Source organism: Pimephales promelas, chromosome 25 (genome assembly GCF_988280905.1).
Source record: "Pimephales promelas chromosome 25, fPimPro1.hap1.1, whole genome shotgun sequence".
Taxonomy (NCBI): Eukaryota; Metazoa; Chordata; class Actinopteri; order Cypriniformes; family Leuciscidae; genus Pimephales; species Pimephales promelas.
This window is the reverse complement of record NC_142793.1, coordinates 21,726,075-21,750,869: the sequence shown is the minus strand read 5'-3', so window position 1 is coordinate 21,750,869 and position 24,795 is coordinate 21,726,075. Positions and strand designations below refer to the sequence as shown.

At 37.5% G+C, this 24,795-nt stretch overlaps 1 protein-coding gene across 12 annotated transcripts; it reads right to left on the bottom strand.

The window, feature by feature from the left end:
* Positions 1 to 2,623: 2,623 nt before the first annotated feature.
* On the bottom strand, positions 2,624 to 24,090 carry tpm1 (tropomyosin 1 (alpha)). Of its 12 annotated transcripts, XM_039647051.2 has the most exons (10): positions 23,857 to 24,089; positions 22,995 to 23,120; positions 17,828 to 17,961; positions 15,524 to 15,641; positions 15,002 to 15,072; positions 13,834 to 13,909; positions 11,484 to 11,546; positions 11,277 to 11,346; positions 9,113 to 9,191; positions 7,315 to 7,574 (listed from the first exon to the last, which is right to left on the bottom strand). In XM_039647051.2, exons 1-10 carry the CDS (start codon positions 23,968 to 23,970, stop codon positions 7,571 to 7,573), a joined length of 855 nt encoding a protein of 284 aa, XP_039502985.1. In that variant the 5' UTR covers positions 23,971 to 24,089; the 3' UTR covers positions 7,315 to 7,570. The 12 variants fall into 12 exon arrangements, with proteins under 12 accessions (XP_039502993.1, XP_039502992.1, XP_039502989.1 ...); XM_039647059.2 differs by lacking the exons at positions 7,315 to 7,574; positions 9,113 to 9,191; positions 13,834 to 13,909 and adding exons at positions 2,624 to 3,399; positions 14,288 to 14,363 and having other exon boundaries at positions 23,857 to 24,090; XM_039647058.2 differs by lacking the exons at positions 7,315 to 7,574; positions 9,113 to 9,191; positions 13,834 to 13,909; positions 22,995 to 23,120 and adding exons at positions 2,624 to 3,399; positions 14,288 to 14,363; positions 22,735 to 22,860 and having other exon boundaries at positions 23,857 to 24,090.
* Positions 24,091 to 24,795: the final 705 nt, after the last annotated feature.

Here is a 24,795-nt window from a genome sequence, read left to right as displayed (position 1 = left end):
TGACTTTTGTTTAACATGAAAAATATTCTGTATTTTGGAATACTTTATATTATACTTAAAATTAACATTTTAATTTACATGGAATATGAATTCACTGTTTATATTTAATGTTTGTAATAAATGTAAAATCAATTTAATTATGTATATTGAAAAACTGACGATCTTAAAAAAAAATTGTAAAACCAAATGCCTAAATATTTAAACTTAGTTAAATATGCATTTCACAAGTCTGTGAGCATGTGAATTTCTAAAAAAAAAAAAAAATGGGCCGGATTAAAAACAAGACTTTAATAATAAAAAAAAAGGCTACTAATCTCCACTTTTTACATTTTTGTTTTGATAAGTTTGACCAAAGTCCCGCCTTTGGTTTGAGGTTTGAATGAACAGGTGAGGAAAAAGGTATTCAACAACATCCATGAGACGAGAAAGGTATTTTAATTTGAAAACTGTAGAGGCTTTGAAAACCAACTGCTGATTGGCTCAAATATCAGTTGTGGCTATGACGTTGGCCAATCAGATGTGCGGATTCTGTTCCGACAGCAGGCCCCATGATAATTTAGAGTTTCTGTCAACACCAACACAACAGAGCTCACTTCACTTTGGCTGTTTTTGCGTGAACAGCTGCTACTTGGACAGTTGCAGGCCAAAATTAATAAATATGTCACATAACACAGCCTTTAGGAAGTTTAGTGAACTATCATTGTATTGCGTTTCTTAACAACAGTACCAATCACTTAACATATCGCTTTGTATTATAAGCGCCCGGTGTAACCCACATGTTCATGTTTTCCGCACCAATGAATTCTGAATTATTCATTAATTTTGTATGACTTACATCTGACCTTTCACGAGATCTCCGTTTTAAGTACCAGCTCACCTTGCCGGGAGCTTTGTGGATATGCAAGACGTGTTCCCAGTGGAATATGAAAAAGTAACATTTTCACATATTTTTTTTTCTTCTGTTCTACCTTTTTGTTCACACCCAGTGGATTCTTTGAGTATACAATTTGTTAAGACATGCTGCAATAGTCAAGCAGCTCAGAGTCTATGTACAGTTTGAAATAGCAGTCAAACATAACAATATTAAGCATAGCACCTCAAGAATTAGGCTACGTTTAATCTTTAGGTCTGGTTTTGTAATCATGCGGTTAACAAGCGGAACCCATTATGTTAGTTCACGTCCTGCATTGTAACAATGCCACACCTTCCAACTGCCAACACCATACAATTCAAATCTTCCAGTGGGATATTTATGCAACAAGAAGCAAATATTATATTTAACACAAGGAATCAGATTGATTTGTTCGGCAACATAGTGTGCTACTGCTCCAACTTTTTTCCAGCGGCCTTTTCCCATGGCGATTAAAAAAAAAAAAAAAAAAAAGCGTTTTAACTTAAGCCATGCCAACAAGCTACAAAGTGAATACAAATTATGAACTTATTTGAACAAAAAGTTTTTGAAAATCTGATAAAAATACGAAGGTAGACTGAAGAACGGCTTTTGTGAGGAAAATATAACTATAATCCCATAAAGCATTACACAACAAAAACTACTCAAACATTTGCAATCGTCCATGGGATTGGGCACTGTGAGGGTCACACTGAATGAAGTCCCGCATCTGCCCAGAAGAGGGCGCCTGCAGCTGAATCATTCATCCACCCATCGAACAAACCGCTGGACCAATCTGGATACGGCCCAATATCATACAGGTATAAATTCCTAATTAATTGATAAAATTGTTTAAATAAAGTTAGATACATACATGGTTTCCATAGAGTTCAAGATACATCGTTTCATTACTACTGGAGCTGCCACTTTGCCATGTTTCAAATGATTATTAAACAAAGCACAAATTATGCAAATTTGTTAAAACCCAATTTCCCTATGGAAAAAAAAAAGCCGGAAGCTTTACTTCCGGAAACCGACTGTAGCAGTCTATTGGCATAATAAGTGGGAGAAGATGAGGCTCTGCTAACAGAGAACAGAAGTGCACTTAAAGGAGTAGTTCACTTAAAAAAATAAAATAAAATAAAAACTTTTGCTGATAATTTACTCACCCTCATGTCATCCAAGATGTCCATGTCATTCTTTCTTTAGTCGAAATGAAATTAAGGTTTTTGATGAAAACATTCCAGGATTTTCCTCCATATAATGGACTTCAATGGGAACCAAACGGTTCAAGGTCCAAAAGACAGTTTCAGTGCAAACTACAAACTGTTCAAAGGGCTTTAAACAATTCCAGACGTCTTATCAATTGCTCATAAAAAAAGTTTTATAAGCTCAAATGGTCGCCTTGCTCTGTTCTGTGATGCGCGTTTGTGACTCTCCTGTTCGATCTCGTTCATCAAAATGAATGAATCTTTTTGAGTCTTTTGGTTCATTCAACAAACGAAATGAATGAGTTCGAACAGGAGAGTCACGGACGTGCATAACAAAGGCGACCATTTGAGCCTATAAAACAAACGTTGTTATTTTTTTTTAAATGAGCGATTGTTTCGCTTGATAAGACCCTCATTCGTCGTCTGAAATCATTTAAAGCCCTTTGAACAGTTTGCAGTTTAAAAGTGAACTACTCCTAACTTTAAAGCCATTAACACCTCACAAACAGACCCCAAGCTTAGAAAACGTCAAACGGAGTGGTTTTATTTATTTTAGCTTTGTACATTTATGTATGGCATACATTTAATACATCTACATTTAAAATGACTAAAAATGAATGAGGCACAACCAAATATGATTTCATCATATTTTCCACATGGTTTTCGGCACAAGCGAACTCAAGAGCGTTTGCAAAAAATGTTGCCTGACATCCTGAAGCAAAATGCGAAGGAAACCAAAATAAATAAAAACGTCGGAGTGTAAATAAGTCCCTTTAGGGCTAAATGTTGGCACAGAGAATGAGATCCAAATTGGAAAGTGTATAAAGTTAATCATAAACCTCTATAAGCTACACACTGCTAGATATCCGCCTTCACAGTAGCACCAGTATACATAGGACAACCTAATCCTACATACACTATAAAAGAAAAACCTTTCAATTTCAATTCAACTTGGCATCAGACTCCACTAGAACCGTTATGTGCATATATTGAATTAAGTGCAATTGCTGCTAACTTTGTTTCATTTGTGCACAATCAGAATGAAATCAACATGTGCCATAATATTACATCAAAAAATAAAATACAAGGAAAACGAAAGCTTTTGTAACAAATGGCACACGTTATTCAATCTGATAGTTGTCAGGACGAAAAAAAACAAAAAAAAAAAAACAAATACAAAATGCAGACATCATCATCATCATCATGTGACCAGGATTCACATGTTATTCAGCTCCAATAGAGTCTGTTCCAACATCTGGTTCATTTCGAGGTTCTCTTCTTTAGCATGTGAGAGTTTTTCTGTCAGAACATCAAGTGAAAGACACGTTAATATCAATGCAAGGCCTGTAGGGAATAACATGCAGTGGATACCTTGAGCAGGGTCATCACTGTCTATAACCAGTGTTGGGGAAACTTACAATATTCAGTTACTCCCTAAAAAAAAAAGTCATTTTACTTCATTTATTTACTTCATTACACCAGAAGTGAAATGAATGAGCCTCAGGCTGAAGAAAATGTAAAATCATGGGGTGCAGCTCAAACAAACCTTTCAATAGTAATACGTTTCCCCCAACACTGCCTATAACAGACTTTACACACTCAATTCATGCGTTCATTTAAATAACCATAGCAGAGATACATTTTATATATACATGTGTTAATATATAAATATCTAACAGTTAAAGAGTGCTGACTCTTGCATAAAGCAAAAGGCATTAGATGACATCCTGATTAAAGTGGTCGCCATCCATCATCCAAAAGCTGCCTTCAAGTTTTTCTGGGAAGAGTTCGGAATCGCAATTACGATTTTGGTCGCACTAAAAGGCACTGGTCAATTTCTCTTTCAATGGTTTTTTTTCCCTACAATTAAAAGCATTTTTATAATTGATAATTTCTATAAAATAAACATTCATCAATTATTATTATTGATCAATTATTAATAACGGATTTTATCAATGTTGGTGGAAATCATGATCCTCCACACACAAAATTCTTTGAATAGTATTCAAAGAATTTCAGATATTTTTTTTGCAACATTATAAATGTATTTATGGTCAAATTTAATCAATTAAACGCACCCTTGATTAACAATGGTATATTTATTTTCTGTTTCTTTTTTAAAACTCCAATTACCCCACATTTTTAGTGCATCACTGTTTTGCTTCCACAAAAATATTAAGCATAACAAGTGTTTTTAACATTGATAATCAGAAATGATCTCTGAAGAATCAAGACGGAAGACAGCTGAAAATTCAATTACATTTTAAAATATATTCATATAGAAAACAGTTATTTTAAATTGTAATATTTAAAAAAAAAAAAAGAAATATGTAATTTTGATCAAATAAAATATAGCTTTGGTGAGCATAAGAGACTTCTTAAAAAAATGATATTTTGACTGGTGGAATAAGTTGTGCACAAAATATGACATAACATTTATTTTGGCGTTAAATATCTAATCTGGTAAATACGATCTTCCCAACATGACTTGAAGGCAGCGTTACAAAAACACTTGAACTTTCAATCACAACAGCATTCATTTTTAGACACCATTTGGTGATCAGTAACAAAAACAAAAGTCCACACTAGTTTTAGTCGTCATTCAAGGCCATTCTTAGCTCGTTAGAAAGAAGGCGGTTTTTCTCGAGTTGCTGGTAGAGACGGTCTACAGGAGCGGGCAACGCAGCAGGTTAAGACAAGAGAAACAGAGAAAGAACAGAGTGAAGAAGAAATGAGAACAGCTGGAGGGAATAGTTAGTAACATTTCACTCAGACTGAAACCAACCTGGAGAAGGATCAGACAGCAGGGTGTTTGTAAGAGCTCATGTATCCACTAGATAGTATCCAACTATAAAGATGGCCCAGTTGAACAGAACATAGTGTTGTGTTGTGTGGTTGTTGGCCAACATGGATGAAACTCAGCAGGATCAGTGTCCATATGTTTCATAGAAAGTTCATGTTAGTGTATGTATTTGCCATGGATGGTACCTGTAGTTTCCGTAACATTAATTTTCACTTTGTGCTATTTTCTATATTATATTTTGCTACTTAACCTTACCTTATACTTTTTGTTGGACGGTGCTTGTGTCTGTCAGCCATTTCTAATAAATAAATACTTGGTTCGCAGGTTAGTGACCATGGTAAAATGTGGGTCCCATGGCCACTACATTAATTAAAATAGCTACTAAAATTAAAAATGTATTAATAAAATATTTTGCTAAAAACGAATCCATTTTGGTGGTAAGCCCAGTGAAAATGCCAGGAGGAAAAAAAACTCCTTAAATCTAAACTCCCATACCTCAGTAGAATATGAAAACAGCAGACTAGGAGCTTAAAGATTAGCGTCACAAAACAACAAGTGACCCAAGAATTCTGTCCTGACTAGTAACACGTGATATACATCACAGTATATATATATATATATATATATATATATATATATATATAAGTGGAGAGCGGTGACCTCTTTAACCAGGGACATTAAAAAAATAGCACCTGGGTTTAAAGGGGTGATGAACTGGCTTTTCAAATTGTATTATATTGTTGTCTGAGGTCAACTTATGACGTTCGCTTGGTGTTTGCATTCAAAAACGTCAAAATCAATAAGTAATAGGCTATTTTATACCCTAGTTTTGAGCCTAGCTCAAAAACGCTGGGTTTTTATGGGCGTTTCGCACTGAAGATTCGGAAGTAAACGCCCACTGCTGTGAGTGGATAATCGTTTGCATATTATAATGAGTTTCAACTCACTCGTCTGTGTTTTGAAAACGTCCAATGTTGTAAAATGGCAACCGGAATGATTCGCCCATACATGTTCGACCCTGAGTCCGTGTGTTGCATCATTCCTGTCAGATCCAATATAGACGGCACCGTTCTTTACTCTTAATCGGTCTGCAAATCCAGTCTTGTTTACAAAACAATCCTCAGTGAAATGAAGCGAACAGACGGACAACGTTTTAGGAGCTTAGGAACGTCATTAAAAATAAATTAACCATGCTAATTTCCTATTTGAATCCAGAGGAAGCAAATGCAGCGACTGTCTTCTTCCACAACCAGGCGCTGCAGAATATTTTGTAAACGTCATGTTTATTGTTCGGTAGATCTATGTTATTTAGCTATGCGTGTAATGCGCGAATCGGTGGGCGGGGCTAAACCGGCCGTGTTGAAGTAGGCGTTGATCTTCTTCTGCGGGGGTGGTGTTTTATCTTCTTTGTCGTTATAGTTCCCCACTTTGAAAAATGAGTTGTTTGCTGGGGCTGGTGTCAATAAAAGCTTTTATTGGACTAACAAGGACATTCTTATAATATGATGACCTCTTAGATGTCAAAAGCTCAAGGAAAATTTGATTCCTCAGTTCATCACCCCTTTAACAAGAGACGCTCGTGTTCGCTCTACACAGAGTGTTAGATACTCGGTTGCTTACTCATGACACACAGAAACACAGCTAAAAGTAATCCTCATATGTTGGGCCTTTTATTGAATTTGAGGTCTTTTAAACCTCGACAGGTCCTTTTCTGTTGAGGACCTGTTAAAAATAATTTTGGGAGAAAATTCAATGCTATGAAAACAGTTTTTTGATTTAATTTAGTTTACTTTTGTATAAGCTAAAAATAAAGGATAGAACAATTAAAATAGTTGTAATTTTATAAGCTTTAAAATGATGAACTATGAAAGACATCTATTGCAACACTGGTCTCGTTTAGTGGAAAGTGAGGAATTTATTTAAAATGCCATTAACAACAATTTTCTAACAATTGTGCAACTGTTACGAATCTATAAGATATCCCCCCTGAACGGGTTAAGGGTATGCTAAAAACCCAAACCCAAAGGATTAGATCACTCATGAAAACATTTCCTGATCGGTGAAAATAAGTGCAATATTATCACAGGTTAAATTTAAGTTGTGGTTGACGCATTTCTTTTAAACAAGCACGACAGGTTATCATGCGGTTTAATGAAGACGTTAAAACAAAAGGGACCGTCATCTACTTGCATGACAAAACTTGATCAAAAAGCCACAGAAATTTGAATAGTAGGGCAGAACGAATTTGCCTAACATGTAAAAATGTCGAAACCAACGTGTGCAGAGCTCTAGGAACCTTCCCCACATGAAGACATGAAGGCTTTATTAAACACTCGAGGAACAAAGGCTTGCTTTCTCCTCTCCGGAAGTCAATAACAGCTCATATAATAACCATAAAGGAAATCCACGACTTCTATCAATGCTTCTGACTTTATTACAGCCACAGCAATAAAAGCACATAGAAATGAAAAGGAAAATAAAGAACAAAAAACAAGAAGGTTTACATAGTTTTACATAAAGCAGAAAGAATTAAAGGATCTGTACAAGAAGAGATGGGCAACAAAACACAATGATCGATGAAGAGAGGGAAGCGGGATAAGAGGAAAAGAAAGGCTGGAAAGAGCAGTGATGTCGTTCAGCCAGCGGGAGGCGTCTTTGAGGGACAATTTATCTGCACGGGGGGGAAGAAGTAAAAAAAGAGTGATGCAAGGGACTGAGTACACTACCAAACACAAGAAAAAGGGAAGAAACCAACACACACAGGAGCCACGATGCTTACCGTCCGAAGCGGACGCTGGATATTTATTATAAAGAGCCTCTATGATATTAATCGTATCAATGCACTGAATGGCCATAGAGGGGAGCCACACAAACACACTGCTGACTTACCAAGCAGCACACACACTCCTAAACAACTACTACGCATCAAACATGATGTCGACAGATGAGATCAGAACCCATTGGGCCTGTCTTCTGAACAGAAGGAGACCTTGTTAGTAGTTCAATTTCACACCAGAGAGAGAAAACACCCCCCCACCACACACACACACACACACAGGAAGCCAGCGAGCACAAAACGCTTCCCACTGTAAAAGCGTGGTGCGTTTCTGAATTCTCCACAGTACTGCTAATAGGGCTGGGTGATATAGTAGTGACTGAGGCATTTTTTATATTATTTTAACAATAAAATATTGTTATTTTAAGATAGTAAAGTGACTTCAGTTTGATGAATCTGTACTTTTTTTAGTTAAACTGTTTAGACAGAATCTGATTCCCATGTTTTCCTTTAAAATATACACTAACGTTAAAAAGTTTGTAAAGATATTTTTTTTTTATCAAGGTGAAAGTCATTTGCATTTATTTGATCAAAAATACAGTAAAACGGTAACATGAAAAATTATCGTTTAAAACCACTGTTTTCTATCTTTGTTTGATATAAAATGTAATTTATTCCTGCGATGTAAATAAGTCAAAACCATTTATTATTATTATTATCATCATCAATGTTGAGAAACAGCTCAATATTATTGTGGGCCATGATATATATATATATATATATATATATATATATATATATATATATATATATATATGTATTTTTTTTTTTTGTTGAAAATTCAAAAACAGCAAATTTGTTATATTATGAAGTCCTTTACTGAACCCGTCCTTGCTGAATAAAATAATTAATACTCAAAATAAAATTAATTCGGGATGCCCCCAAACATTTAAACGGTAGTGATGTAGATAAAAACATAATATGCTTTTTATATTGATATATATGAAAATAAATACATTTTCTGTGCATTTCTTCAGTGAAAAACAATTTAAAAAAAAAAAAGTTAAATATTTTCTATATAATTAAAAAAAAAAAAAATTCTGCAAAAGTTAAAATATTTAAATATATATACTGTTAAAGCTATATTGCCCAGCCTTATTACTAAAAAGAAAAGTTAGGAGTTGTTTTTGTTTTCAAGATTATTGTGAATAAAGTGATACAAGTTATGAATTCAAAACTCCTATGCACTGACTCTACAAGCAATGGCCCCAACAATTTGCAATAAGCAAACGACTTGACATCAAATTCCTAACAGACCACATGTCTTGTAGAGTTACAGAGATAGAGTTTTTAGACAGAAGGAAGATACAAGACCTTATTTAGAGAGGGGGGTTATGGGTAATAGGGGAGGAGCATAGGCACAGGCGAGTTACATTGAAGTCATGTCGTTGAGAGCGTGGTCCAGCTCCTCGCTGATGGCTTTGTACTTGAGTTTCTGGGAATATAACTCATCTATCAGGATACGGGATGGTGTGTTTTATGGAGGGAGACAGAGGAGGGTGGAGAGGAGGAAGTGGAAGGGGTATAAAAGCAGGTGCAGGAGTGAAGCGTCCAGTCCAGCGGCAAGACAGGCCCCAATGAACGGAGGGACAGACAGCGAGAGAGTGACGTGAAGAGATATAGTGGAGGGAAAACAGAAAATAAAGTTATCGAATGAATGGAAAGGAACTGAAACAAGGAAAAACAAATTTCCGTCAACGAGTTAAACGGATAGTCCACGCGAAAAATAACATTCCGTCATTATTTTCTCACGGTCATGTCAATCAAAACATGTGTGACTTTTTCAATGGAAAACAGACATTTGCTAAACGCCCAGATTGCTAGTATCCAGCACGCACGGTTCACAAACTTCAAATATGGTTCGTCTAGATGGCGTCATTGGTTTCCTGTCCTTAGCCGCATTTCCATTACAGATTTGCGCAAAACTTGCGATATTTTCTAAATGTCGATAAAAACCTTTTATTATTGTCCAACCTGTATTACGAATGAAATGTGACGAATTGCTTTGCTCCTTTTATGGATAAAAGAGTCTTCTACATATGTTGCCAAACAAATGTTATAATAAAGATGATATTATTGTTTGCGGACACGGACTGACCCAAGTCAGGTGACTGTAAATACGCAAAACCCGTTTTCCATAGCAGTTTTGCGAAACACTCCTTTTTTTGAATTGCCTGAAATACCTCCTCATGCGAGCGTAAAAACTTTTTTGCGATAAACGAGTTTTTGCGAAATTGACGCGTTTCCATTGAGCGTATATTTCAATTTGCGCAATTTAAAGGGTAATGGAAACGCGGCTACTGATGTCAAACCCCCATGTCTTGTAACACCACAGGACACTTTATGTAGCGCACCCTACTTTTACATTTTTTCCTGATGCTTATGGCCAAAACTGTGTGTGTGAGACCACAAATCAATAATAAATAATAATACGTACAACACTACAGTTCAAAAGTTTAGGGTCGGTAAGTTTTTGAATGTCTCTAATGCTCAACCAAGGCTGCATTTACTTGATCAAAAACACAATAAAAACACTAATATTGATAAATAATAATAATTAAAAAAAACCTATTTGACTATATTTTAGATTCTAATTTATTCCTGTGATCAAAGCTGAATTTCAGCATCATTACTCCAGTCTTCAGCGTCATGATCCATCGCAAAGCATTATAATATGATGATTTGCTGCTCAAGAACCATTTCTGATTATTAATTAAAAAAAACGGTTGTGCTGAATATTTTGTGGAAATAGTGAGGCATTTGTTTCCAGGATTCTTCGACGAATAGAAAGTTCAAAAGACGTTAATAGAAATCTTTTGTAACATCATAAATGTTTTGACTGTCACTTGATTATTAAATGAATTCTTATATTTTCTTTCCTAAAAGACCCCAAACTTTTGAGCGGTGGCGTTAATGTTCTTTTACGTTGCTTTTATTGTCACTTATGAGAGTTCAACAGCATCAATTCTCATTATGGAAAAAGTGCACTGTGGGAATTTGTTTGTGAAGCATCATTCATGCTCCACAGAAAAAAAAATGAAATCAAACAGGTTTGGAATGAAATGAAGGTGAGAAAAAGACATTTTTCCTTTCTATTCCTGTTAAGGTTCGTACTGATGTCTCTCTGACTGGGACGTTGCATTATCACAGTGCAAACACAGCAGTATAATTATGAAAATGAACCTGTGTAAATCTAAATGAGTAGAACAGTAATAGACTTCTTAACAGGAGGCCCATAAAAGCCAAATCAAGCTTAAACGCTGCGTGTAATTGGACCTCCGTAACACCGGTGTCATCTTACAAAACAATGTGAAGTCTGTGTGTGGACCTGCTCAACAATTGGTCTCTTCAAAAGAAGTAATGCTTAATTGTGTGACTGAACCGATAAGAAAGCCGAAAGAAAGCCAGTGGGGCAGAAGGTTTGAGGAGAAGCTTTATGACCTGAAGCGAAAACGGTTTTCTCCCTGAATACTTCTCAATCGCACGTATGAATGGAAATGACACTGATATGAGAGAATGAGTGAACGAAAGTCGTACCTTCAAGATCGTCGATGGTCTTCTCAAGCTTGGCGACTGACCTCTCAGAGAACTCGGCACGGGTCTCGGCCTGCAGGGAACAAAAACAAAGCCCTGAACAAAGCAAATAAAATATTCAAATGCACTAAACAGAATAGGGAGACAAAAAATGGTTATATTATCCTCCCTTGGATATAAAAAAAAAAAAAAAAAAAAAAGCCTCCATACCTCCTTCAGTTTGTCAGTGAGAACCTTGATCTCCTCCTCATATTTGTCTTCTTTCTGTGAGTACTGCAGACATCACAAAAATAAAAAACATTAGGACAAACAGCACACACGACCACTTAACAATATATTAGTGCTTTGCTCAATGATACAATTAGGCTTCTTGCTACAGTACATAAATCTTTTTTTTTTCCAGAACTGATCTCAAGAGCCCCTTTTCCACCAAAGCATTTTGAGAGCCGGTGCCTGCACGCGAACCAGTTCTGTTTCGACAGCCAAAGAACCGGTTCTCGGCCGGGAAAACTGGACTAGAACCGTTCTTTTACCACGTCATGCTTACGTCGGGGGCTGGGGCGGGTTTAGATGTGTTCTCAACATCTTTTCTGAGCATCGCAAAGCCAGGAGAAACATTTGCAAAAACACGATGGAGTCCGCCTTTGTAATTGTTATGCTTGAAGTTGGCGCAAGCGTTTTTATTTATTTATTTATTTTATTTGAAACATAAGCAAAGAAGAAAAGTCACGATCACAAATAAATGGGGAAAAAAAAAGAAACAAGACAGGGGTACATAACTTATCAGAAAAGATTACATAAACAAAAAGATTAAAAGACTTAAACGAGTTAGAGATAATCCCAAAGCAATGTACTTCCAAGAGTTTCTAGCGACGTACACAGTGACGTAACGACGTCGTTCCCTGGGCGCTCTAGTCAGTGGAAAAACAAACAGGTTCTGACCGGGTTCGCAAGTTGAACCAACTCCGAACCAGCACCAGTTCCGAACCACTTCTTTTTGGGTGGAAAAGGGGTAATTGAGGGACTGCCTACACTGTCTTTTGTAAATGACATCATCATGGACAGTGTTGTCAATATTAAATGATATCTACTTTGGTTGCATCAGCAAGACATTTCAGATTATTTGTCATTGTAGAAAGAAAGAATTTATAATAATAATAATTATAGTAATTTAGTTAATCGAGTAAACAACAACATTTAATAACTATTCTTTATTAAGATTTATTTTCTCAATTGTAAACCCATTGACTTCCAATGCACTGTAAAAATGAATATGCTTTATCTAATCAAAAAAATTGTGGCAACAGATTACAAGCAATATTATTAAGTAAATTTAACTAATTAGAATTGAGTAATAATTAATCAAATTAATTCCTTAAAAGTTAACCATTTCAAATGAGTAAAACAACCACTAAAAAACATAAATTTAAGTCACCATTATGGTGATCGGTGTTTGTTTTAAAATAACAGTTTTCTCCTTCAGTTACTCTGCTTGTTAACATCAGGTTTCTTCAATGTTGGCAATATAAAATAAAGAGTTCTTAATTAATCTTTGACGTCTGTCTGTTAGTGAGATTTTTTTCTTAACTCATTTTAAATGGTTAACTTTTAAGGAATAATTCGATTAATTATTACTCAATTCTAATTTGTTAAGTTTAATTAATAATATTGCTTGTAATCTGTTGTCACAATTCTATTGATTAGATAAAGCATATGCATTTTTACAGTGTGGGGGTCCATCAACTGTTTGGTTAGACAGTATGTATTTTTTCCTACTATGGAAGTCAATGGGGATTAAGATCTGTTTGATTAAAACATTCTTCCAAATATCTTCCTTTGTGTTCAGCAGAACAAATAAACTCATAGAGGTTTGGAACAACTTGAGGGTGAGTAAATACTGACAGAATTTTCATTTTTGGGTGAACTAACCCTCTAAGGCCCGTTCACAAAAAGGCTGATAACTATAATGATAAAGAAAGTACTAAAAATCATCCTAATATAAAAGAATAGCAGAGTCCGCAACACAACTAGCGATAACGGCTCAAAGTAACAAATCGTTGGAATCACTTTCAGAATTTTTTTTCAGAGAACGATAAAAACACAGCCAGCCAATCAGAATCCATCCTGCTGCTCGAGCATTTAAATCAGCAGATGACAAAACGTCCGCTGGTGTGGATGCTAATATAGTTATCGTCATAACAGTTCTTGGAGTGAACGGGCCTTTACCCTGACACAAACATATGTTGCGATCGGTATGCTGGTGCCTCCACTAGGCTTCTTAACCAGCTTAACCAGATTTCACTGTTAACAAGATTTTCTTAGGCATTCAGAAAGACCATCAAGCTTAAAAAAAAGTCTACGCTGATGCACCATCTAAAGCAGAAGAAATCAAAAAAAATTTAGCTGGTATTTTCAGCAAAGGACGCAACACCTCTGTTGACAGGCTCAATGACATTTTGCAGACAATGATGGGTTGTGACACATTATAACACACTGGTTATCCCGGTTGGTTCAGGAGGAGGGGTGGATGGTGTGCCCGGGGCAGCAAAAGCACACCTACCTTCTCAGCCTGGGCTTCCAGGGACTTCAGGTTGTTGGTCACAGTTTTCAACTCTTCCTCAAGCTCAGAGCATTTGCTGGTGTTTTACACACAGAACGCAGAGGAGAGGAGGAGGAGGAAAGGTACATTGAGAGGAGGAGAACCAGAAGCAGATAGGATGGATTGACATCAGGGAACCAGAAACAAAAGAAACAAAACCCCCCCCCAAAAAAATCAATCAATCAAAACAGGGTTGGAGGACAAAGGGGAATCCGAAATCCCCTTAACGCAGCAGGAATGTGACGATCTGCAGCATGCAAACTGTTACACCTTACAAGAAGCGTTCGAGTAGCAGCATTCCTGCTAAGTTAGAAGGGCGTGAAACCAAAAACAAAAAGATGGTCCGAACAAGGCTGCACTGGTAGCAAGCAGGTGGGACAGTTAGATGTGTGAACTGAGTCGTGTGCAGTAGTACCTGTTCTTCTGATGCCTTTATTGACTTAAAGGCTTGGTCCAACACTCGAAGCTCATCCTGTAATCTTCGACTGGTTCTGTTAGTGTGTGCAGGGGGGAAGGCCATTCCACATGCAAGTTAACGGCGCATGCAAAAAATAAAACGTTATAAAAGACAACCAGAACAGGAATGTATTAGCCAACAGCAAAAAGGGGACGGACACACAGGACACATTCTTGTAGCAATTTTCGGCATCTACTTTGTACTAATTTTATGTACAGGTTTTTGATATTTAAGACAATAGGGTGGTAGATCTATTTAGATGGAGGGATAGACCGAGACAAGTTACATATCAAGTTAAAAATAGCGCATTACAGCATGATATGCGTCAGTTTAAACAAAGGACCAATCAGAAAAAGAAGGGGGCGGGACTAGTAGCGTTCACTAAACGATGACCGTTTACAAAAGTAACATTTATCTGCGACTCTTCTAGTTACAATGAACTGTTCGACAGAAACAATGTTTTTATTATACTTTTTTACGATTACTTGTGTTCTTTTACCTCAGAAAAGTGAACAGGTTAGCTAGCTAGTTAGCATCGTTTGAATGCGTCCTGTGTGTAGGCAAACTGACATAAAATCTGATGAGTGTGTGTGCGAGTCAGGCACATGCATATCAATATGAATGTGTATGTGTTTGAGTAGACATGCAAGAGGCTGTGGGAACGCCTCGTACCCCTCATTCAGCTCGGCACGCTCCTCTGTGCGCTCCAGCTCAGCCTCAACGATCACCAGCTTACGGGCCACCTGCACACACAGGCCAGATCACCGGACAATTACAAGCCTGTTCTTGTGGCCAATTGAAGAAAGAAATGTACACATTGAACAAAAAAAGATTTAACTTTTGATATAATAAAAACACAACACCACAAGACAAACTGAAAACAAAACAATACAAAGGGGATTGAAAACAAAACCAAAACCAGACAAAAACACAAGAGACAATGAAAACAAGACAAAACAAAAACATGTAATGACAACTAAAACCTAAACAAAAATTCAAAACATGAACAAAAAAAAAAAAACGATATTTTAATCAGATTACAAAATACAGCAAATCTTTCCATCTGAACTGCAAGCATCTGCTAAGTGTGAACGGAGCTAAGTGTGAACGGAGCTAAGTGTGAACGGTCATGTGATAAGGCAGGAAGTCATTTGTTTCATGTGTGTGTGTGTTTCGGTGGCTGAGGAAACCTGCCTCCTCGTATTTGCGGTCGGCCTCCTCAGCGATGTGCTTGGCCTCCTTGAGCTGGATCTCCTGGATCTCCATCTTCTCCTCATCCTTCAGAGCTCTGTTCTCAATGACCTTCATGCCTCTGGAAGGAGGAAGCAAGAAATTAAGTGAAATGACTCAATCTGGATCGATAACTCGCCACAAATTACATTCAAAGACGCCAACTTGTCTGCAGCCAAGCTCTCGATTCAAAGACACCGTTTTAGTTTTCTTGAGCTTTTGGTTTCTAAAGCCACTTTTGCTCATAATGTTAGAACAGTGACTGTCAGAGATGAATGGGAGGGAAGCAGCACTTGAGAGCTGGACCAGGTCTCGGTACAGAGTGGTTCTATATGCAGGCGCGCTGGGCCGGACACAGAGAGGGCCTCTGTGTTGGCAAACAAAGGAAGGGAAACGCAGCCTAGTGCCTCTACAAATTGCTGTTTATTCAGAAACCCACTGGCTCTACACACACAGCTCACGTCAGTTGTTTAGGCCAAAAACAGCATCACACAATGACAACCGTCTGCATTGCCCTTGATTTTTATGGTATATGCAGAAGCCTTTCAAGGGCTTAAAAAAAGCCTTGTCTATGCTTTACAAGGTTAAACACACAAATAATACTACATTTTTTACATATTTTAAAATATATTATATATTAATGACATTTTATTTTATTAATATAAATATCAAAAAAATAAATAATAAATAAATATATGCTTTATTAAAATATATATTAAATAATGTAAACATTTAATTTAATACAAAAATAAACCATAGACGTTTGTTTACCTACTCAAATACTGCATACTGCACATGCATACCAACTAGGGATGTGCGCAACGACTAACTTAACTCCACATTTAATAATAAATATTAAAGGTTTAATAATAAATAAATGTTTCTTGAGCAGCAAATCTGCATATTAGAATGATTTCTGAAGGATCATGTAAGACTGGAGTATTGATGCAGAAAATTCAGATTTGATCACAGGAATAAATTACATTTAATATACAATATATATATATATATATATATATATATATACACACACACACAATAAATAAATATATATACACACACAATATATATATATATATATATATATACCCACATACACATTTAATATACATAAAATATATCCAAATAGAAAACAGTAATTTTAAATTGTAAAAATTTCAAAAGTTACTGTTTTTGTTGTGTTTTGGATCAAATAAATGAAGCCTTGGAGAGCAGAAGAGACTTTTAAAAACATTAAAAAAAAATCTTACTGTTCTAAATAATTGTGGCCACAACTGTATATATACACACTGTGTACAACACCAGAAAAGCAATAATAACACTCGCTTAAATACAACTGGGACGTTTCTGAACTACTAGTGTAGGCTCGTGGTCCTGGTGATTAGCGAATTACACAGACTTCCCTCAGCGCGCACACAAACAGTCTTTATGCAGGGCACCAGATGTGCGGTGCAGGCTAGGAAGTGGCAGCATGTTGTCATTTCAACAGCAACACAGTGGTGAAGCCTCTGCACACAGCAACCTCAGTTACTGCGAGAGGGGGAGGGACGGGTGAGGACCAGTCAACTGACTTGTTCTGCTTAAGTGAATCAGGTTGATCCAAGATGTAGGTGTCTTTGTTTCCACAGTAGTTTCAATTTTGATATTTCTGGGTCAAACCGTGTGTCTATCAGTCATATAATGGAGGTCTATGGTCACCACCTCAAAAGGCATGCACAGAAGTCCAAATTAATCATGATTCAATGACTCGTAAATGTAAGTACACATTGAAGGCCTAAGACACGAAACGAGCAGTTTGTGTGAGAAAACGAACAGTATTTATATAGATTTTACCTCTTGTAATCACAGCCATGTCCAAGTGATCTGAGGGCGCCGAGAGGTAAAAACAATTTAAACACTGTTCGCTTTCTTCCACAAACCGCTCGTTTCGTGTCTTAGGCCATCAATGTGTACTTACATTTATGAGTCATTGGATCATGTTCAATTTGGACTTCTGTGCATGCTCTTTGAGGTGGTGACCATAGACTTCCATTATACGACGGTTTGACCTAAAAATATAAAATTGAAACTACTACGGAAACAAAGACACCTACATCTTGGGTGCCCTTGAGGTAAGCTAAAACATACCAAAAATTAATTTCAAAGAGAACTATCCCTTTAAAACAGATTCAAATGATATTAACCTTGCAAATATTTGACATCAACCGCATTTCATCTATAGCATTTCACTGCGCGTCTGTAAAGCGAGTGTGGGAGTGCTGTACTAACCTCTCGCTCTCATCGGCAGCCTTCTCGGCCTCCTCCAGCTTCTGCAGGGCAGTGGCCAAACGCTCCTGTGCGCGGTCCAACTCCTCCTCAACCAGCTGGATACGTCTGTTCAGGGACGCCACATCACTCTCAGCCTTGAAGAGCACAGAGGAACTCAAGATCAGATAAAGCCCTCAGATGTTCACACACACGTCACATAGACTGTCTGACACCCAAACCCCAGAAATGCTGACAGCTCCCATTCAGCGTGAAAGAACGGCCAAGCTTGTATTTGTAATGGTGTATTTTGGATATTAACGGCAGAGCTGCTCTACCCTCACTAGCTTCCATTAAGACCTACTCACACAGAGCGATTCGTTCTGCTGTGGTCACACACACCATATAACACGTAATTGCAGCAATGCTAATGGATGAGACAGGACTAGGCCATCAGATCATTACCGAGCCTCTGGGACAAAGTTAACAGGCTCTGGGAGGGAGTCCCAACAGACCTACATGGATTACGCTGTCCAAGGCCAAACACACACAACCAGTGGAGAACTGCAGGCTGCTCCTGCTACCTGGCAAATATCATTACAAACATCATTTTGCTGACTGCAGTGAAACGCAATACTGCTTTCTGAAGCTTGTTGGTTCTCAGCGGCTGTAAGACAATATTGGATTGCAGTTGATGCTAAAGCAAAATGTTGATAATAAAGTATAACTGACTGTACAATTTTAAGCTCCACGTATATTATGCAATGATGCCAATTCCTAAAATGAATGACTCTGTCAGTTGCTTTAATGAAGAGTTCAAAAAGACAAATTATCGGTTTTAATTAGTCTGACAATTCATCATTAAGTAGCAGCATGTTTCAGATTAAAAAGTATCAAACTCAATCTGAAAACATGTAATGAAAATTTGGGCTATAAGAGTAATGGCAAATTTATCTACGGTCTTGTTACACCATCAAAATAAAGCTGCAATTATGTTTTTATAGCATGAATAACAAATCACCTCTGCTTAATTGGATAGTGCGGTCATCATTTACTCACCCTCAAGTTGTTCCAAACCTGTATGACTTTCTCGTTTTTAACCTACTATATATTAGAAAAGTATGGAAAAGATGACATTTTGAAAAATGTCTAAGCAAACAGTTGATGAACCCCATTGACTTCCATATTATATTTTCCATTCTATTGAAGTCAATGGGGTCCAACTGTTTGGTTACCCATATTATTCTAAATATCTTACTTTGTGTTCAACAGAAGAAAGAAACTCATACAGGTTTGGATTTGGAACAACTTAAGGTTGAGGAAATTACATTATTTTCATTTTGGGGTTAACTGTCCCTTTAAGTCCCAGCCCAGTGATAGGCAAAGGCATACTATAGGGAGCTATATAGGGCAAAGTACATGTTATATTGTCAGCTGAGATATGAAAAACTGAATAGCAACTCAGATAGCCTTGACAGCCACTGAACGTCTACATTTCCTTTAAGGGCCCAGAGTCTCAAACATGCTTGTTGCGGTAAGATTGAGACTAATTACTAATGTCATGCTTCTGCAAGAAACTAGAGCCCTCACTGTTTGTTTCTGCACAGTTAAGGTGAGTCCCACTGTGTGTGACAATGCAAACTGGCCATATAAGGGAAAACGCTTTATCAGATGTCCACACGGAGCCTGAGGCAGCAACACTGCCAGTTCATTACGATAAAACCACTACATAAACAGTTCCAGGACCACCACTAAACTGCTGTTGGCATTAGATTGAAATGATTGCGCCCAGAGCACCTGGTAGTCCAATGTCAATGGTCATCAAACAAGGACCTATTCAGAGAAGTGCAACTAACTGGATTATAACCCCACTCTCTAATTACAACAGTTAACAAGAGACAGAAACAGTATTGTACAGGGAAAGTTTTTGGTGAGAACAATATTGTCCCTGTTGTTTAAACGTCTTGTTTCAAGAAGTCCGACTCACTCCCGCGACTCGATTAAAAGAACCGACTCAAACGGGTTTTATGAATCATTTAATAAGTCAATTTATGTAATTTGCAAACATATTAAACAAGCCTACAAATTAATTCTAAAAATGAATATAGGCCTACTCTTTAGTCTTAGTTTAAGCTATTTAGAAAACAGCTACTTAGTGTTTTTCATGATGGCAACGTTAATTCACATCAGATGTTAGGAGTTCACTCATCAGTTGGCTTGGCTCGCTGCTGGGAATCGATCATGTTTAAATAAAATTTCGTTTTATTATGAGTCTGACCGGTCAAAAAGAGACAGATCTCGCAGTGAGTCAATGAATTGTTTATCAGAAAAACATTTACGTTTCGTTTATCAGTTCCGACGAAATTTGTGGACCGGTTCAACTGATTCATTAACAAGATCCGACTCAAAATTGCGACTCGTTCGAATACGAGTCGGACATCGTTATTCAGCACCTTTAAACTCCATTCAGATGCGTCAGTCTATAATCACATTTGATTCGCGTCTCCTGCTTGTCATGAAGTCGGAGCTCTTAATTAGGCTACATGTATACAACCCGGGCGTGATATAGTCTACATCTCGCCGTTTAACGGGCATACAAACAGCGCGTAGAGGGCGTCTGAGAAATTCCGCTACGTTACCGAGCACATCACATCATATCCGCATATTCTATGTGCGGCTGTATAATGAACACATTACCGTCGGAATGCGCGTGACGCTACACTGTAGCGAGTCGCATTTGAACACATGCATTTCACACTTTATATAATGTGGCGTTCTTACTGTTTCTCTGGCTTTCCTCTCGAGCGCCAAGTCCCTCTGCAGTTTCTCCGCTTTCTCTTCAGCTCCGTCTGCTTGCTCTTGCAACAGCTTTATTTTTCTTTTAACTGCTTCCAACGATGTAGCCGCCATTATAATTTTAAATAACCCCTAAAAGCCTCGTTTAGTACCGCGTTTCCTTAAGAGCACAGCTCAGAGACGATGCTGCCCCTGATCTGTGTAATGTGTGTGTGCGCGGAGCAACGTTTACAGATCACACCGGAAGTAACCATGTTTTCATAGGCGAGCCCCAAACGACGTCATTATCACAAACTAGGGCTTATCTGCCGCTTTACAACAGTAATTTGCATGTGAGAGTCAGTGAGACATACGAGAGGTGAAATGTAATGCGTGTTTAAACTTTTTTATTATTATTAACTCGTTAAAATCGTACGTTATTGTAAAGTCATTTGGAGGATATGCACTAGCTGCTGCACACCTGAATGAACGCGTTAATCAGTGGCCTGATGGACGGGACTGGGACTGGGATGCTGCTGAAACTGAGCTGCTAAATATGGAATGGCTTCACTGGGAGGGGGTGCGCCGTTCTGGGCCTCCAGTCTATTTGTTCTGTCCTGTTGCGCCCTCTATAGGGATAAATACAGCATCGACCAGATCTGACTTTGCTGTTGTATTCTTTTCTAAACAATTTTATATTTTAATAGATTAAGTGACAAACTAATATTTTACTTAACTATATAGCCTAGTTTATATTATTATGGTTATATTATTTACTAAAATTACATGATTTGTTTTTTATAATAAATGATCATTGTCATGTATAATTAGTGCTGTCAAATCGATTAATTGCATTTAACATAAAAGTTACTTACACGTATATATAACGTGTAAGTGTATACACACACACACACACACACACACACACAGAGAGAGAGAGAGAGAGAGAGAGAGAGAGAGAGACATATAATATGTCTCCGAGGCTGAGGCTACACACATTATATAAACTTTTATGTAATTTTTTATGTTAGAAGCAATTAATATATATATATATATATATATATATATATATATATATATATATATATATATATATATATATATATATATATATAATATGTTTAAAAATATTGTAATATTTTAATTAGAAATTTAAGTACAACCAAATATCGCACCCTTACTGTAGTTCTGTCATTGTACACGAGGGGGAGTCCTAGTGAGCACTATCCAAGACCACAGGTCAAATATCTATTATTTTTACACAACAAAACCGAGTGATTTTTTTTTTTTTTTTTTTTTTTACGATTTTGCTACTTATAGATTTATAGATTAATTTTAGTCGCGATAATTCTCTTCATTGTTTAACAAAGGATGTCGAATCACCGGAACAAAACGACTCGAGTAAACTATTAGGCTATTTGAAGCTAGATGCTCGGAGACCTTGTATTGTATCATGCAAAGCTATGCAAATATTCACAAGACTTTCGATTATCCACTCATGCAATACTCGCAATACAGTTTATTTTGAATACTTAATGAATGGCCATTTAAAAAGACAGTAGTATTCCAGTCGTTCAGTCTTTGTCGAGGAGGGCAGAGCCCAAGGAGTTGTTGAGTCTTGACCATATAAAGCACTGGGCTAAATATAACAGCCTGGCTGCTCTCTCTCTCTCTCTCTCTCTCTCTCTCTCTTGGAATGCACGTCTTGTAATTTAAAATCGCGAATCTTATGTTCATGTTTGCTTACCCTAACAATCCATGTTTGGTCAGAGGTATGCAGATTGTGTTTATATCACCATGCCACAGACGACCAATCTTTGCCATTATAGATAACTGATCACGAAATAATGTCACACTGCAACTGCATGAGCCCAAAAACACGAGGAGTGACGTCACTATATTATCTCAAGAAATGACTTGTGAGGGAAGTGTTACTTAGCCTAAATGAAACATAATTTGGATTTTGGATTGATTTTTATTTAAAAGGGAAGTTTTGGGAAGTTTCCTAAGTGTAACTTGGGTCCGAAAACAATCTCCACAACAAAAATGATATATGATGACAGACATTGGCTATAGTAGGCCTAAAAAAAGTGTCATGCCAAAGGTGTCAGGAAAAGATGCGTGAGGAAGGCGGTGAAGAAGCTGCATATACTCACATCTGCGGCTTTCTTCTCAGCCAGCTCCAGTTTCTCCTGGGCATCTTTAAGAGCCTCGGAATATTTGTCGAGCTCATCCTCAGTGCCCTTGAGTTTCTTCTGCAGTGCTAGGAGGTCATCCTCAAGCTGCGCGTGTTCGAGTGAGTGATTGACAGCAGTGAAGAGCGGGAAGCAGAGTGCGCGCGCAGTGTGGTGGCAGAGAAAGAGACGGAAAGAAAGAAAAGTTAAGGAGATTCAGACAGGGACACACGGGGAAATACCTTGGTGGCGACCTCGTCGGCGGTCAGGAGCTTCTCCTCGACACCCTGGTACTCCTCAAGCACTTTATCACGCTCGTCCTCGCTTACGCGCAACCTCTTTTCCAACTGAATTAGCTCGTCTTCTAACTACACATGCATAAATGACAGTTTTCACAACAGAAAAGGTAAACTTTTATTACAAATGCTATTAAAACACTAAATATGTCTACTTCGGATAGCCTACTAAACATGCTATTTAACCCTTCGTCATGATGCGTTTGTGGTCTCTTATAGCAAAATATACTTTTTGTATAGGACCACGGTGAGTTAAAGTGTCTGTAATATATGCCAGAAGAGTTTGGGTTTGATCAGAGGAATATTTAAGGGGAGACATTACTACACTGTTAAAAATAGCGAAAGCGTAAGTGATCTCAAGGTTAGGCTACAACCTTGTAATTTCACATTTTGAACCATTTTTAATGTAGCATAGGCTACTTATAATGAAAATATTCTTGAAACATTGAAAACCAAATACATTCGAGTAGAAATCACAGACATGGGCTTATTATTTATCCTACTCGGGGACCAAAAGAAAAAAAGTCCAACTCAATATAACATGAGGGTTAGTTAATTAATTAATGGTAGCATATAGTCTACATCTCCCTGCATTAGATGAATGACAAAATATTACATTATTATTACAGCAACACTAAACAGATAGATATAAATAGATATAGTTTTAACTGACAATGAAAAGTTAACACTTTTCCCGTTACTAATCCACCGAGGCGCAGTAATAATCCGTTTATCAAGTAGCTAGCGCGCGAGACCGACGCGTGCGCGTTTTGGATCACTTTTTAAAGTCCTCATTAAAACCGCAGACCTGTTTGCTCCTGTCCTCCGCTGCCTTTTTGTCTCCCTCAGCCTGCTCAGCTCTGTCCAAGGCATTCTCCTTGTCGAGCTTGAGCATTTGCATCTTCTTCTTAATGGCATCCATGGTTGCTTATTATGGTCTGTTGAGCTGAGACAGATAAATGTCCACAGAGGAGTGCCGGTCAGAAGCGCTTGGGACTGAACGCAGTGCTGGAGTGCGAGCGCCCGCTCCTGTGCGCGCTCTCAAATACGTACTTTCACGGGAGGGGTTACTGAATTCCTCTGGACATTCAATACTTTTTTGGAAACAACCGCATTGGACTGCTTCTCCAGGCCCCCGTCTTTTTTATGGATCTGTGTAGCGATTCGTTACTGCTCGACATTTGACTGTTTAAATGTCTAAATAAGGCGTGTGATGGGCAAGGCGAACTCATTGAGATGTCTTCATAGTACACACACTGAGCCCAACGGAATGGAACAGAACCCACGCGTTTTTTGACGTGACGCTCTGTTATTAAAAGCATCGCTCAATCGGATCACAAAATAAAAATAAATAAATTAAAAATCCATCTCCATCATTTAATATTCAACAATATTATTGATCTTCCTCCATTGAAACCATTATATGAGAACTGAGCGGAACGATGATATATCTGTTTTCTCCAGCGGCTATATACTGTATACACTCACCTAAAGGATTATAGGAACACCTGTTCAGTTTCATTAATGCAAATATCTAATCAACCAATCACGTGGCAGTTGCTTCAATGCATTTAGGGGTGTGGTCCGGGTCAAGACTGGGACAATGTCAGAATGGGAAAGAAAGGTGATTTAAGCAATTTTGAGCGTGGCATGGTTGTTGGTGCCAGACGGGCCGGTCTGAATATTTCACATCTCATCTGCTCAGTTACTGGGATTTTCACGCACAACCATTTCTAGGGTTTACAAA

Excerpts from the sequence above, each read along its gene's own strand:
- tpm1 (XM_039647059.2), bottom strand. The coding sequence starts at position 23,970 with ATGGATGCCATTAAGAAGAAGATGCAAATGCTCAAGCTCGACAAGGAG. Across the intron at positions 15,073-15,523 it reads CCGACCGCAAATACGAGGAG|GTGGCCCGTAAGCTGGTGAT; the intron begins GCAGGTTTCCTC and ends CTGTGTGTGCAG. Across the intron at positions 11,347-11,483 it reads TCACTGACAAACTGAAGGAG|GCCGAGACCCGTGCCGAGTT; the intron begins GTATGGAGGCTT and ends TGTTCCCTGCAG.